This window comes from Sapajus apella, unplaced genomic scaffold (assembly GCF_009761245.1).
Source record: "Sapajus apella isolate SASKATOON/1434 unplaced genomic scaffold, GSC_monkey_1.0 scaffold148, whole genome shotgun sequence".
Classification (NCBI taxonomy): domain Eukaryota; kingdom Metazoa; phylum Chordata; class Mammalia; order Primates; family Cebidae; genus Sapajus; species Sapajus apella.
Genome location: NW_022437088.1, coordinates 2497237 through 2512849, shown reverse-complemented (window position 1 = coordinate 2512849; position 15613 = coordinate 2497237). Strand labels below are relative to the sequence as shown.

General features: G+C 43.2%; 1 protein-coding gene and 1 pseudogene across 2 annotated transcripts; one reads left to right on the top strand and one right to left on the bottom strand.

Moving 5' to 3' along the window:
- Positions 1–2623: 2623 nt before the first annotated feature.
- SPRR3 (small proline rich protein 3) lies at positions 2624–4674 on the top strand. The gene is made up of 2 exons (XM_032264924.1): positions 2624–2677; positions 3902–4674. Exon 2 carries the CDS (start codon positions 3921–3923, stop codon positions 4359–4361), a length of 441 nt encoding a protein of 146 aa, XP_032120815.1. The 5' UTR covers positions 2624–2677; positions 3902–3920; the 3' UTR covers positions 4362–4674.
- Positions 4675–9545: 4871 nt separating this feature from the next.
- LOC116541063 lies at positions 9546–9961 on the bottom strand (annotated as a pseudogene). The gene has a single exon (XR_004264708.1). The product of XR_004264708.1 is annotated as a cytochrome c oxidase subunit 6C-like (transcript).
- Positions 9962–15613: the final 5652 nt, after the last annotated feature.

Below are 15613 nucleotides of genomic sequence, written 5' to 3'. Positions count from 1 at the left end.
TTCCATCACTGAGCCATGTGTTTCTTTTGGTATCTTAAACGGGCATGTGTTTCATAATATACCCTAGCCTGGGTTCCCCCAAAACTGAGCCTAAGACAATATCTTATGCTGAGCTAGTTTCTTTGAGAATGTAATGATAGAAAAGGGGAATATGAAATAAAGGGGAGGGGGTGTGAAGCTAAGAAAAGGAAAAATCAACATATTACAAAGAATATGTTACTAAGTAGGCAACCAGTAAGGGTACCTGGAACTTGACCTCCAAGTTCTGAGCTGAAAGGGAATTATGTCACAGAAGGGTTTTCCCTAGAAATGAAAGAGGCGAGCATCATCCTCCAGCTCATGTCCTCCATGGGTGAAATGTGGCTGCTACAGGCTAACACTGAACTTCAAGCTTGCATGCCCATAAATGCATTACAGATTCTCACAGACAGCTCATGCTGGGGCATCAGAGACCCTCAGGTCAGGAGAGGTGAAGAGAGGCAGGAACCCAGTCAATGTGTGTGATGGGTCCACATAGCCATCGCAGAAAACCAGAGCAAGATCCAGCAGATTTGGAGAGCGCCGAACAGGCCCCCAGTACCATCCACCTGCAAGCCCCGAGCAAGTGCCAGGACAGTGCAGTTGGATGACTCACTGCCTCCTGCCAACAGAGAAGGAGCCAATGGGAAAGACTAAGGTACCTGGGGAGGTCGGACTCACCTTCAGAAGCCACTCAATGTCCCCTCTCTAAAACTAAGGCCAGATGTATCAGCACACCCCACACTGCTAATGAAAAGACAAAGCTTTTCGGAAAGGCAGAAAGAGGCTTAACGTTCAGGCACTGAGTGTGTTTGACTAAACAGGAATAACAGGGTTGGGTAAAATGAGAACTTCAATAAGCTGATGGCAGAGACAATTTTGTTGGGGTGAATGAGGCACCAGTTACAGAAGGGCAGGAAAGAACCCGCCCAGGGAAGGGACACAGGAAATCAGAAAGGAATTTCCTCTAGAACCAAGGTGCAGAATCGAGGGAGAACATGAGGGAGACCCGGGTTCATAGAGGAGCAGCAGGTAGCTTCCTCTGGAGAGGAAAATCCCAGGTGGAGCAGCAGGGTCTGGCCAGAGCTCCCTGGGTCTGTGGCTCCTCAGAGGTGGATTTGCTGAGGTGAGGAACTTGGACCCAACCCTGAAAAAGAGCTAAGGTGATGCCACAGTCCAGAGCTTAGGTATGTCAGTGGCCCTGGCCCCATCCCAGAGGGAGGTGGCTGGTCAAACAAAGGCTAACAGAGAGGGAAGGAGATGGGTGTGGAAGGGAGGGGAAGCCTCTTCTTCTTCCTGAATTCTCACCTTCTTCTCAGCATACACCAGGAGGCCTGGCACAGGACAGTGAATCATGTCCAAGAAGCTGCCTTGTGGCTTCCTGCCTTCCTCCCTCCCTCTCTATCTTTCCCATTCCTTCCTTCCTTCCTTTCCTTCTTCCTTCATCCTTTTTCGTTCTTTCTTCCATTCCTTCCTTCCTTTCCTCCTCTTTCTTTCTTTTTCTTTCCTTCTTTCTTTGTTTCTCTCTCTCTTTCTTTTCTTTCTTTCTCTCTTTCTTTCTTCCTTCTTTCCTTCCTTCATTTCTTCTTTTTCTATCTCTGTTTCTTTCTCACTTCCTTTCTTTCTTCTGTGAACCTACAGCTCTATTCAGGAAACCAATGACTGTCCACTGACTTAGCACCTACGATAACCAGGCAGTGTGTGAGGCTAAAGTAGAACCTGGAGGAAGCAGCTGATAGTGGAGGCTCTGCCTGGGCATCAGGTTCAGGGGAGTCACACAGCGGTGGAGCAGTGGGAAAGGAGGAGCCGTTCACATGCCTGAAATCTAAGGATGTCTGGATTTCCCAAGGGCCACACCTAGTAAGAGAGTGTCTATTGAGGACAACTCTGAGTTAATGACCTGAGGTTCATCCTGCAGTGATCAGAGGAAATGGCTGGTGTATGAATCCAGGGAATCAGCACTCTCCTGTTACTCTGTCATCCCTGGAGAAGGGTACCACAGGATGCAGGGTCTTCAGGGCTGCGCCACAGTGTCACACAGATCCAGTCAATCCTGCCGGTCCATCCCAATGACATCTGCTACCCCTGATCAACATGGCACCTTAAGGCTCCCTTCAGAGTGAAAGCAACGTAATTCCAAAGCAGGCATTTTGCCTTCCATTGCCCCTCTCAGGTCCGAATCCACTAAGAGATTGAAACTCAGATGATTCACTTATTCTGCACCATCCCATGGCCTCCCAGAAGAACCAGAAATGTCTATTGTTATTTCTTCATCCACCTCGACCATGAAGAAGCCCAATAGGACTAATCTGGCTAAAGATTAGGGCCCAGGCAAAGAGGTATGGCTATTTCTGGTCCTAGCAGTCTGGAACTTCCTCCTGATTTAATTCATTACCATTCAAGAAGCCCATTGCTGACAGCAACCACACCACAAAGAATGGACAGTGGGTCAGGCCCAGGTGATATCACTGTCAGAGCTTAATTGACAAAAAGTGTTAAGCCAGAGATATTTATCACAAAAGCTGGAATGAAGGTGGAGCAGTCTTAAAAAAAAATCCAATTTCCTTAAGGCAGGGCTCATTTTCTGTATAAAATGCCAGCTAACAAGAGACTCTTCACCAGATCCCAGGCGCTGACCAGCTTGACCTCTGCACAGCAGGTGAGTCTCCCCATTGGGAACATCTTAATAGTCTCCCATCAGTACTTCATTTTGATTGAGGCCTCTTTGTCATGCAATGAATATATTTATTTTAAATGCAGTAGTAACTTTTGTTTTTGGCAACCTTATACATATTTTGACTTTCAACTCAGGTTACAGCTGTAGAACTTGGGATCAGAAAGGGGAGTGATTTCTGTAAAGATTTGTTAAGTTAGCAAGACAATATGCCTCCACTTCAAGAGTACTTTTAGTGACATTTTTATTGTCTCTCCAATACGTATTGAAAATCTTTAATATAGACGACACTGCATTGGCAATTTTGATGATCGAAATACAAGTTTTTCTTTATTCCATGAATATATATTCCATCAGAAAACATATGCTTGACTAAAATTTGCAAACATATAGCATGGGGAGGGATTAGTACAGAGGGAAAGCAGGTTCTACGCTGTGGCAAAGGAGGAAGGTGAGAGCATCAGGGAGGACAGCCACGAGAGGTGGGCGCATGTGGAGGCAGCAATGGTGTGCAGAGCCTGTCAAAGAGCAGATGCTGTGGGCAAGGTGTGAACAGAGGCTCAGAGCGGCATTGTGGGAGCCTTGGGGGGAAGTTTACACAAGGGTTTTCCTGGGAGGATGATGACATTCTATGAGGAGGGCATGAGTGAGTAGATTCTAGACTGTTGACTTTAACATCTTTCCAAATTATTGAAAACCTGAGGTCTCACATCAATATTTAGCCGATGACACACAGCCAAGGGTGGTATTAAAAGTGATTTGATCAGGGCAGAGCAAGAAACAGGCATTTCTTTTCACTCGAGTCTTCAGGTGAGCCCTGAGCAGCTGAAGACCAGAAAAGCCACTAAGACTTTCCGCTTAATTCAGGGGCTTAGAAGATTCTTCACAAAGTGTGTAAGTGAAAGCTTCATAGTATATATTTGCATATTTGCATGTGTTTCACATTGTACGTAGGGTTTTTAGATGTACCAGGAAGAAAAGAAGCACAGAGAAAGCCTCCACTTACAGGATGTGGAACAAATCAACTTTACCTGCTTCCCTGGAAGATATGTGGGGATCATCAAAGCATCCAATGATCTCAAATTCAGGGAAAAAGAAAGAAAAGAGAGGCTCTCAGCTCTGAAGGAGAATGAAATGAGAGATATTTGTCATTAAACTGGGCTTCATTTCTGTTTAATCAAAGCGCTGATTCAGCTGTTTTGTCTCTAGGTCCGGCGTACTTTGAAGCATGAGTTCTTACCAGCAGAAGCAGACCTTTACCCCACCCCCTCAGCTTCAACAGCAGCAGGTGAAACAACCCAGCCAGCCTCCACCTCAGGAACCATTTGTTCCCATAACCAAGGAGCCATGCCACCCAAAGGTTCCACAGCAACCTGGAAACACCAAGATTCCAGAACCAGGCTGCACCAAGGTCCCTGAGCAAGGCTGCGTCAAGGTCCCTGAGCAAGGCTACACCAAGGTCCCTGACCAAGGCTGTGTCAACATCCCTGAGCAAGGCTACACCAAGGTCCTTGAGCAAGGCTACACCAAGGTCTCTGAGCAAGGCTACACCAAGGTCCCTGAGCAAGGCTGCGTCAAGGTCCCTGAGCAAGGCTACACCAAGGTCCCTGAGCCACATCCTTCAACGGTCACTCCAGGCCCAGCTCAGCAGAAGACCAAGCAGAAGTAATGTAGTACACAGACAAGCCCTTGAGAAGCTGACCACCAGATGCTGGACACCCTCTTTCCATCTGCTTCTGTGTAGACCCTGTAATCAGTTTACTGTCACCCCGAGTCATAGTCTCCCTCTTATTTGTATCCTAAAAATATGTACTGTGAAGCTTTTGTTCACACTCACTCTGAAGAATCCTGTAAGCCCCTGAATTAAACAGAAAGTCTTAGAGGCTTTTCAGGTCTTTAGCTGCTAAGGGTTCATCTGAAGATTTGAATGAAAAGAAATGCATGTTTCCTGCTCTGTCCTCATTAAATTGCCTTTAATTCCAGTCTTGGTTATGTGTGTCATTGGCTGAATCTTCCCCCGTCTTTGTTTCCCCATTGTGAGTCAGGATCTATAGACAGAGGGGAGTTGGTTAGAAGTCATCAATCTCAACCCAGTACTGTATGTTTCTATGTGTGTGTGGGGGGTACACTTGGGGGTGTGTGTAGGGGGAGTACACTTGGGTATTCTGCGATGGGGCATAGAGAGTGTCACTTTGGGCAGCCATAGGCTCTCCTCTTGCACTGAACTGAACTATGCCTGAGTTCCGTGGTATCTGCTCCAAGCCACCTCTAATCCTTAGTATTCGTCCCACTGATTTCCTGTCTGTTCCTAGAAAACTGAACTTGATATTCTATTTTTCTTTATTCATTTTACCTTCCAGATACCCCAACACGTACAGACATACACATACACACACACTCACTAAAAGGCAGATTCATTTTAGTCACACACTCACATAATCACTTGCACAAGCTCTCAAGGCAATGTTACCTTTTGCTGGGTATCTGCCATGTGCAAGGAGGGCTGAAGCTGGAGGATCAAGAGGGCGAGGAGGATACACAGTGCCCGTTGCATGATTTGCAGTCTTGTCTAGAAGTTAGGACATTCACATCTTTCTCACACAAAAAAATACACACTATACAGTCTCTCTCTCTTTCTCTCCCTCATCCTTTTTTTCCTTTCTCTTCCCCAGAATAATCTCACAAAAACAGATTTATCCAGTAATTCCAAACAAGACATGGGTTTTAAGCAGGCATTAGGATTACACAATCTAGGTGAGGTGAATAACTGGCCACCAAGTTAGGAAAGAGCCGGTAATTAAGCTAGAAAACCTCGGAAGTGAAAGGAGACTTCAAGAGCACCTAGTAGAGCTGCTCCATTTATTGAATAAGGAAATCAATGCCCCACAAATTAATTAAGGTAACCCCAAAATTGTGTTTCTGCATCATCCTGGAGCATAATTCCTCAGACTCCCAGCTCCCCTCTCTCCTGCAGCCTTGTCTTTTTGATTTCAGGGATGACCAACAGGTTTGCAGGTCTGTGTTGAGTGGCTCTGGGACATTGCAGAATTATCTCTAACAGCAAAAAGAACGACAAAACTTCTGAAGGGTTACAGTAATCACTGGGGAACAAACTCCATTTCTTGATAAGTTGCATGGTCCATAAAATCAAAGGAGTGTGAAGCAGGTGACAGGTTACGCCTGCATGATACACAGGTACTGCAAATAGGTTTTGCAAGACCTCAGAGATATTTGGAAATGATAAAACAAAAATTTTCCAAAGAATCATTACGAAGTGATAAGAAGTTGTCAAACTGGCAGGAGAGAATGATGTCACTTGGGTCTGTTAGGTATGCACATGATGAGGTGTCTTCAAATTACTGCTGATTCTATAATAGAAAGTCTAGAGATAATTTCAGGACCAATCACAACTAAGTAGGCTGATTCTGGATGGGGAAGTGGCCTCTGTGATACATGGCTATTATGAATGTAAAGTCATGCACTTGCTTGTTCCCATTGCTTGAAGCTGCTTTTTAAAAATACATATTTACTGTGGAAAATATATCTCCCACATAAAAATGGTGATTTAAAGCATTTTTATGTGTGCTTTTTTGGTATTCATTCCATTTCCAATGTTGTGTGCCTTTGTTAAGATATATATGTATGCATGTGGGTTGATGGAAGATAAAAAATCCTGATTCTAAATACAGCAAAGTATAAACAGTGGTTATTTCTGGCTGTTTTATGTTAGTGATCATTTTAATAGCTCTTTGTTTTCCACATTATGAATTATATAATATATTTTTGGGGGGGATGGAATCTTGCTCTGTCACTCAGGCTGGAGTGCAGTGGCTCAAGCTCAATCTAGGCTCACCACAACCTCCGTCTTCCTGACTTAAACGAGTCTCCGGCCTCAGTCACCAGAGTACCTGGGATTACAGGCATGCACCACCATGCCCAGATAATTTTGTACATTTTTTAGTAGAGATGGGGTTTCACCATGTTAGTCAGGCCAGTCTCGAACCCCTGACCTAGGTGATCCACCCTCCTCAGCCTCCCAAAGTGCTGACATTACAGGCATGAGCCACCACACCCAGCTATACAATTTTATTTTCATAAAATTTAGTATAATATTAAAAAACAGAAGTTAAGATGTTGCTGAGCTAGAGGAAAAATATGTTTTCTACTCAATACAAACCTTCCTGAGGCTCTGCACAGGTCCTGTATGAGCATCCTAAGGGTGTGGGCCTCTTCCTTCTTGAGGTTGATTATGGTGTCTCTCCTCTCCACACATCCCATTCCAATGCCTGATCTTCTGCTGGGGTCCCTGGAATATCCCAACATCCTATTCGCCCTGACAGCGCAGGTCACCTCTTGCCCACTGACTTTGCAAATAGATGTCTTGTCTTAGCTGCTTCATTCACCTCATCTTTTCTCCTCTCTGTGACTTGGCAGGACCCCACCGATCTAGCCATTTAGGGAGCAGCATGCTGCTTCTTCATGAAGGTCTGAAGAACCGAAGAAGTCAAGACTATGCATAGTTTGGCAAATTTCAGGTTCACAGCCTAATTGCTGATCTCAACTTGTGCAGATAAATAAATGTTCATTTGGTTTCTTTTCATGTTCTTCCTTATTTTTTTATACTTTTATGTTTCTTCCTCCTCCTAAGGCTTTGATTTCCATAACTGCTGGAAATTTTTCTGGCTCAGATAAAAACTAGCTATTAAGAGAATTCCTGTACTTTCATATTTCTGGCTGAGAAAAGTCTCATGACAGGTCTAGGTCAACCACTTTTCCAATTCATTCTTTGCCAGCCTCCAACTTAATTTTCTCAATTTTATTCCATCTTATCTGCCTGTTCTTTGTTATGCTCTATATTCAATCTACCACCTCACACCTGCCACCTTATATACTCTGTAAGCACCAATTGGCAAACCTGGGAAATTAGCCAGATGTGCAGCAGCCTATCCCAAACTGCCCTGTACTTCCCACACCATGTATTCATCACACCCAAGATCCCTGGACTCACATCTGACTTTGGACCATGAAGCATGAAGGTAAAAACCTTCTCTGTCTTGCTCAGAATTTCTCTGTAGACTCAGTGTCCAGCCTGCTGCCTGCCAAATGATAGGAGCTCATTTAATGTCAGCTTGGATGTTGAGAGCTTTATATAATACCTTCGCTGAACAATGCAGTGGATTTGAAGAGAACATTTGCACTACACTTTTTGAACCCAGAACCCACCTGCCCTCTGGGAATGCCTTGAGCCTAATCCTTCCCAAATCTCATTCTCCTCCCTATGAATCTAAAGCAGTAGGCTCATAACAGCAAAGCACCTGCTGTTTTCTATCCACACCTGCAGTTCCCTTGGAAAGAGGTGTCCCCAGAAGACTGGAAGCAACCTGAAGGCAGGTTATCCCTCCCAAATCTAACTGGAGTGATCTTAAGTTGGAGCTTGTCCTTTGCCCATGTAAATTTTATGGAAACAATAGGGGTTCAAAACAGAAGACCCTGTACCAGTTTCCTATGGAGAAAAAATTCAAGAAATGTGATAGAATTATAGTTTCTATAATTACTTTTCAATTTAACATTTTTATCACACCCTAGTAAGCAATGTTCCTACCACCAAAACCAAGAAATAAATAATAATCAAACAAAACTTACTACTCATGTCACATGTGTTTGTCAGGGTGTGTTATCCTCTGTGACAAAAGTCTGGGAAATGTCTGTGACTTCATACAATAGAAATGTTTTGTGTGTGCTGTAATCTATTGTGGGTTGGCAGGGACTTGGATTTCTTCAGTTCCATGGCTCATCACCATCAACAGGCACTCTTGCTGCATTCTACTGTGCAGGCAGGGAAAGAAATGGCAGGTGGGGGGAAGCACACTTTCTCTTAACTTTCTGGATATGGAGACAACACACTGCATTTCCAATGGCATTAGCTAGATGTCAGCCACATGCTCCCGTCCAGCTACACATGGTTGTGTGCTCAGAAATAAATGAGAATCGGTTATCTGTAAACTCTCAACTCTCTATCACCGTTGAGCCTTCTGCTTGCTAAAAGTCTACTTATTTTCTTATTTCTACCCACAGACACATTCACCTCTTCCCCAAGAGAGACAACACAAGGACCAATGAAGTCTCTGCATCGACTTCCAAGTTCAGGATCTCTGGGTGATATACAAATCTCCCCATCATATTCTCTTCATGTGGGCTGTTCTTGGACCAGTAAACTAGTAAAAAGATCAATCCTTTTCATTCTTGCCACAATCCAATTTGCAATAGTGGAGCAGAAACAGGATAACCAGAGTAGAAACTTCCAAGAGAAAATAGAAGAAGGTGGGAAACTAGTATCTGATCTACAGTAATTCTGAAATCCCTCTGGGAAGGCATGCTGAAGCCTACCCTTTTATCTGATACGATGAAAATTCTTTGATATGACGTTGGCTTTACTCTCTGGAAGGTGATCCTGTTCCCTGAGCCTTGTTCCTTTCTCATTAGCCTCCCCTGAAGGAGGTTGTGTGCCCTCCTCTGGAACAGTGAAATTTGGGCTATTCTTCCTGCTTCGATGTCACTTTAGGACTTTGAAATGCACTCTTTGGTAGCCTGGGCTCATGGTTTCTTAAACAAAACAATTTCATCAAAAATTTAGCAGGCTTCTAATTTGTTTCCAGTCAAATCGTTTCTCACAGAGAATTTGCAACTGCCACCCCACCTCTTTGGTATCCCCAATTGCTTACTCTACTATTCCTTTTTCATAGTATATTTAATATATAATTTACATAGTCTTCATGTTTCTTTATTGTCTATTTCCATCCTCCCCTAAAGCATGTAAGCTCCATAAGGTCAGAGATATTTCTTTTGTTTTTTAATTTGTTAATTGTTTATTTATCAAGAGAAACTATTTCTTAGCCCACATATTCATGTGTCATGGTTCAGGAACCCGAGTCAGTGACAAACTTCTAGGTAATTCAACCTGAAGAAATTCTTTCTATTCCAAGATCACTTTATACCATGAAAGATACCAGCCTTCTTCATCTCCTCAAAATCTTTCTCGGGACTGTAATTTTTGTAGAAATCTGCGTATGCCTTCTTTCTTGGTTCAGCCACACTAAACTTATAGAGTTGCAACCCCCAGGGATACCAGGAATGCTCCAACCATATGAATTTGCAGACACCTGGCCAGAAGGCCACGCATCTGAGGTTTTGCCAAAACTTCAGAAGCCATGGTAGTTACTGTCCTTGAGACATACGCCAACCTCAACACCAATGTCCTTTCAGACTGATGGAAAAACGGACAAGAGGTATTTCTTATTGTTCATGACACATCCCAAGTGACATATTGTAGGCACTCAGTAATCAGTGGAATGAATTAATTGAAGGAATATCTTTATCTAGAGCTGCAGAATCCTCAAATTTTCCACTGCCATCAGCAAGCAGTTGTCACTGTAAGGTTAACCAAGTCCTTCAGCACTGAGTACATATTCCAGCAGGGAGTTCCAGGACACATCATCACCGGATGTTTTGTGATGTGTCATTTCAGGTAACTTATATTTAACTTGAGAGATAACTGATACTGCTCAGTCTTGGAATATTCCACTTTCCAGCATATGGGAATGCAATCTCCCACGTGGCTGAGCCTGAGTTATTGAGATTCACGTTTATATTGGAACAATAAGATTATGTTTTGAATCTGAAAAAAGAAGAAGGTTTGATGCCTTTGTGCTTTTTCTCATGTGGTGGGAGAAGGTATAGATATTTTATAATATGATTTTGCTTTGTTTTACAACACATCATTTTGAAATCCTCATAGAGAAGAAAGTTAGGTCGATGACGTCAAAATGAAGGAGAATAAAAACAAGAGTCTCCATTTCAGAAAGAATTCCTCCATGCTGGTTTCAAAGAAGAGTGAATTAAATTTGGTCATTCTCCCTTAGCAGCACCTGTCTTATTACCAGAGGCTGTTTAGTTAAAATGAACTGCCTTGTAGATAAGGGAAATAAAAATTTCTTGTAATTACAATTTCAAAAACTTGGCCTGACTTTCTTAATAATTTTTCTTAATTCATCCGATTTTTTACTGCATAAGAAAACATGCATTTTCTTTGTATAATATTATACAAATATAATAATATTATACAAAGTATTTGTAGTGAAACAAATTTCTAGAAAGGAAAAATGGTAAATAAGGAGGAAGCGGAAGCAACCGATGTCATAATGATGGTTTTAGGAGCTAAACCTGAATATCTTCCCAGGTTGGGTAAGCACTGCCCTGGCTTAGTAGGTGAACTTTTTCCTCTTCTCATGAAAGAGAGATCTTCTGTTAACATAATCACCTCTTTCAGATATGGCTAAGTAACAAAAATAATGTTCTTCTAGCAGTAGCCTTGCCAGCCAGCTCCTATAATCTTACCTGCATGTCCTGGGACATGTTCTTCGCGGAGTCTAGAGACATAGTCTTCAAGTGTCTAGCACCTGTCACATTCCCACAAAGTCCACGTCACCACTGTCCACCATTACACTGTCTCTCCTCAGTGTCTGCCTCTTCAGTAACCACCTAGACAGGGTCTGCCTGAAGCCTCCTTCATCTGGCCAACAGCAACACATTCCCCAAAGCAGTCTCAGAAGCTGGCAGGGCCAAAACATCACAAAGACAAATGGATTCTCCCTTTTATGACTCTCCATCAAATGTTCTTCAAAGCCTGAAATGGTAAAGAAGGCCTCTTCCCCAAGCTTCAGTCTCTGATCTCCCTGGGATGAGGCTGAACAGAGAAGGATTCTTTCCTGAACTTATTGTCATGCAACATTCCAGGGGTAAGCTAGGAAAGGACCAGCCTCAGTCACATCAACCTTTCCAGCGTCTCCAAACAAGGAGCTTAGATCAAGTTCAACTTTCTTACAGTGATCTGTACAACTTTCTGTGCTCTGGGCATTGATTCCAACCTCATAATGATTTTGTTTGTATACCCACTTCCTGAATTATGTGCCTTTTTCATGGTTGTCTTAACCTGACTCTTGCAGTAAGTTGTGCCTGACACTAATGCTTCATGGGAAGGAATTTTATTTGGAAGTGTGATCCCAAGGAAGACGAATAATGGACGAAGTAAAATCAGAGAAGGAAGGTTCATTCAAGAAGGCATTACCATGTTGCCCATCACCAAGAACACCTGACAGTCAAGTCCATGGGACTTTTTTTTAACAGCAACTCAGTAAATTTATTGACTTATTTTAGGACTGTAGCAATAGAATTGTTGTCATTTTAGCACTTAGTCATTTATAATTGCAAAGACATTGCCTTAGAGGACCTTGGGTAATGGGAAAGGGAGAGAGAGTGACTTTGTAACTTAATTAGCCTGTATGATGTCAGCTAATGATTATTGAACAATCCCTGTACCAGCTACTGTTATAAATATTCTACTGTTATTAACCTAGTTAGTCCTCCCAGCAACACTGTGAGATAGCTACTACTATTTATTTTATGTGCAAAGAAATTAAAACACTGGTTAGGGTCACAACTTGCCCACAGTCAATGACTCAGCTGGGACCTGAACTCAGTAAGTCTGGCTGCAGAGTTCACATTTGTAACCATTATTTTACAGTCACTTCATAAAGTACCTAATATGGTGCTCTACTCATAGCTCAACATGGTTAGTTCCTGTCAACCATATACTTTCTTACTGAAACTACAAATTGAATGCTGAAACTAGTGTCTTACCATTTTTTAAATTGAGTCATATAGTAGTTTCTCCTCCTCCTCCTTCTGCTTCTTCTTTTTCTTCTTCTTCTCTCCTCCTCCTCCTCTTCCTCCTCCTCCTTCTTCTTTCCTTCTTTTTTCTTCTTCTTCTATTTCTTTTTCTTCTTCTTTCCTCCTCCTCCTCCTTCTTCTTCTTCATCATCTTCTTCCTCTCCTTCTTCTTCTAATTTAGGTTCCAGAAATATACATGCAGGTTTCTTACATGGATAAATTACATGTTGCTCAGGGTTGGTGTACAAATGAACCCATCACCCAAGTTGTGAGCCCAGTACCTGACAGACAGCCTTCCAACCCATTCCCACCTTCCACCTTTCCCCCAAGTACTCCCGAGTGTCTATTGCTCCCACCTTTGTGTCCCTGTGTATTCAATACTTGACCACTTATAAGTAAGAACATTCACATTTGGTTTTTGTTCTTGCATTAGTTCACTTAGAATAATGGCCTTCAGCTTCATCTATATTGCACAAAAAACATATTTTAGCAAGGACATGAAGTCAGTCAAGATGCCCAGCAACAGTGGAACTGAATATAGAAAATATGGTACATATACATACATCATAGAATAGTATGCAGCCATAAAAACTGTCCACGGGACTTTTTGGCAATCTTTAAGAAGTGGTCTCAGAACTCTCTGTCCTGGAGATGAAGGCAGGAAATATTTAACCATAGTCTTCTTTCACCTTCCTTCACTACCTTCATTTGTCAAGTCTGGGCCCATATGCATTGACTCCCCTATACCTCCCAGTTGCACACACAAACACATTCCATGAGTGCCCTGTACGGCAGTATCATAGGAGCCCCAGACCAAAAAGAAAGAGGCATGCAGTATGGTCCTGCAGAGAACTTTACCAGGTATCTCCTGTACAAAGCCATCCAAGCCTGCATGAAAAGGGCCATATGACAGTGTATGAATAACAGGTAGGGTAGAGAGAATTTGTAGGGCTATCCATGAGGTGTCAGGTACAGTTAATCAGCAAGTCCAAGAAAGATCAGGCTTTGCTATTAATAAAAACAATTAGCAGCATTCTCTCATCCTGAGAAGGACAGACATGAAAGTCAGAAGCATATGGGGAGATATTAGTTGCAATTGGCAGCCATATGGCTTCCCAGCAGATCCATGGCTGATTCAGCACTACTGATGAGGAAATTGAGCTTTCTTGTAGAGTGAGAAAAAAAATTGGCCGGGGGTAGCGTGGGAGTGGGAGTCTTTAGACAAAACAGCAGAAGAGTAAAATGAGAAAGTCTAGAAGCTAGAATGAGAGCAGTGCTGACTGAGGGAGAGGAGATAAGTCAAGCAGGTGCATCAGGTCAACACCTAAAGGGCATCTTGAATGAAAGTTCCCCCAAGACATATGGCTCTAGGAAAGACATGAGAGCCTCAGAGCTGAGGCTCAGGTCAGCCAGGTCCTGGGCCTGTTGGCCTGGAGGGCTGAGAAGCAGAAGAAGCAGGTTGCCTGGGGCCTGATAATCCCACCATATTGGAGACACAGTGCGCTTATAATTCCCTTTGTAGGGTGTACAGGGAGCACATTTGAGGAGAGACTTGTGTCCAAGTCTAAAGAAGAGCTCAACTGAGGCAAGTGGCATGATGATGGCAGTGGCCACAGACCAAAGCGAGGTGACTACTTAAAAAGTAGAGGAAGAAATAGATAAGTGAATGTATTAGTTCATTTTCATGCTGCTGACAAAGACATAACCAAGACTCGGCAATTTACAAAAGAAAGAGGTTTAATGGACTTGCAGTTCCACATGGCTGGAGACGCCTCGCAATCACAGCAGAAGACAAGGAGAAGCTCATCACATCTTACATGGATGGCAGTAGGCAAAGAGACCACTTGTACAGGGGAACTCCACTTTTTAAAATCCAACAGATCAAAAAAAATTAAAAATAAATAAAACTATCAGATCTCATGAGACTTATTCACTATCATGAGAACAGCACGGGGAAGACCTGCCCCCATGATTCAATTACCTCCCACGAGGTGGCTCCCACAACACGTGGGAATTAAAGATGAGAGTTGGGTGGAGACACAGCCAAACCACAGTGGATAAAGTAACAGAAACATCTGTCTCTTGCTGAGCTTTTACAGCTTTTCTCAGCTTTTTTCTTATGAGCCTCCTGCAAGGAAGGATTTCCCCTACAAAAAATTTCCTGGTAGTCCTCAAAGCAGGCTCTGGTGTCTCTTTGCAAACATCACCCGTCCATCTCTCCATCCTTCCATTTACTCATTTATTCTATAATTGTCAATTCTCTGAGCCTACTACACACCAGGCATCATGTGAGGATGGAAGGTAGAACAATGGCTAAGCAGAGGAACCTCTAGTGGTGGCTGGCTGGTCCTGGGCTCAAGTTTATTCGAAGTGACACAGCTGTGCAGCCAGCAGGTGCTCTATAAACATTTAGGTAAGAGGAAATAATGATGGAGGGACCACTCAACACCTGGGTTTCAAGGATAGTTTGGATTCTCCAAAGACCATGCTTGCAGCAGGTTGCAAACTGCAAGGCAGTGAGCTAAGTTTCATTTTATCCTGAGGAGAGTGAACTTTGATATAAGGGCTGAGGGAATCCCAGCTCCTTTGTTCCCATGTTGACTGCAGGATCCCCATGAGAGCCAGGGTCTTCAGGGCCTGCTGTCACATTTGACAGAATAAATGGATGGGCTGACAGGGCCAGGTTGCTCCAGAGCTTCGAATGTGACTGTTCTTCCCAGAGCTTCTCTGCTTGGAGCTTCCTTCATTGACTGAGGTCTGCCTGCCCTTATGCTGTTTCCCCTGAGTTCCCCCTTGGAGAAAAGGCGTTTTAGGACCAAAAGAATCATTTTAGCTTCTCCTTTCCCCTGCCAGGCATGAGTATACTGAGTAATGGATTAACAGAATATTACTTTTTTACACCTGGGACAATTCAGGTCACCATGCCCTTGGCCTCCCAGAAATATCTATTATTTATCTCTACATCCACTTCAAATATTAAACAGCCCCACAAGTGTCACCTGTGCCAAAGATTAGACCCTTCCAGAAGATATGACTGTTTCTGGTTCCAGCAGCCCCAGAATGTCTTCCTTCTCTCTCTTTCAGCCTACACCCTTCCTGTAAGCACTACACCTGGGAGCAAAGCGTACTCAGGGGGATAAAGCCCAGGTGACATCCTTGTCAGACAGCAAGTGCCACAAGTTTCATCACAAAAGT

Bases quoted from the DNA above. Each gene is read 5' to 3' on its own strand.
- SPRR3 (XM_032264924.1), top strand. From the start codon at position 3,921: ATGAGTTCTTACCAGCAGAAGCAGACCTTTACCCCACCCCCTCAGCTT.